This window comes from Eurypyga helias, unplaced genomic scaffold (assembly GCF_000690775.1).
Source record: "Eurypyga helias isolate BGI_N326 unplaced genomic scaffold, ASM69077v1 scaffold25905, whole genome shotgun sequence".
Lineage (NCBI taxonomy): Eukaryota > Metazoa > Chordata > Aves > Eurypygiformes > Eurypygidae > Eurypyga > Eurypyga helias.
The window spans coordinates 1-627 of NW_010251167.1; the positions used below are offsets into that span (position 1 = coordinate 1).

General features: G+C 59.0%; 1 protein-coding gene across 1 annotated transcript in view; it reads left to right on the forward strand.

Moving 5' to 3' along the window:
• Positions 1-3: 3 nt before the first annotated feature.
• ZBTB8B (zinc finger and BTB domain containing 8B) overlaps positions 4-627 on the forward strand; it is a gene marked incomplete at its 5' end in the record, with an annotated part of 4,079 nt that continues 3,455 nt past the window's right edge. Inside the window, one exon of the mRNA XM_010151939.1 lies at positions 4-627. This exon is cut by the window's right edge and continues 253 nt beyond it. Within this exon, the coding sequence (XP_010150241.1) occupies positions 4-627 (624 nt within the window).

Sequence of the window (627 nt, forward strand, 5' to 3'; positions counted from 1 at the left end):
GATTTCTTCTGCGACTGCAGCATCATCGTGGAGGGCAGGATCTTCAAAGCCCACAAAAACATCTTGTTCGCCAACAGCGGCTACTTCCGAGCCCTGCTGATCCACTACATCCAAGACAGCGGCCGCCACAGCACCGCCTCCCTGGACATCGTCACCTCTGAGGCCTTCTCCATCATCCTAGATTTCCTTTATTCCGGGAAGCTTGATCTGTGCGGGGAGAATGTCATCGAGGTGATGTCGGCGGCCAGCTACCTGCAGATGACCGACGTGGTCAACTTCTGCAAAACCTACATAAGGTCGTCCTTGGATATCTGCAGGAAGATAGAGAGGGAGGCCGCCTTCTACCAGGCCGACAGCGGGAGTGCCAGCTCTGCGAGAGAGGGCACCTCCTACGGCTCCAAGAGCCAGTGCTCTGCCTCTTCCCTGCAGGAGAAGGAAAGGCTTTCGGATTGCCAGAGAGATCCTCCCTGCGGGGAGTGCAGCAGCTGCCACCCCCTGGAGCTGGTGGTCCGGGACCCCGTGAGCAGCGACTCTCCGGACGACCTTCATTCCTCGCTGCCCAAGGGGGTGGAACCCAAAGTGGAGTTTGACTCGGACGAGGTGGAGGTGGAAGTGGGCGAACGGCTG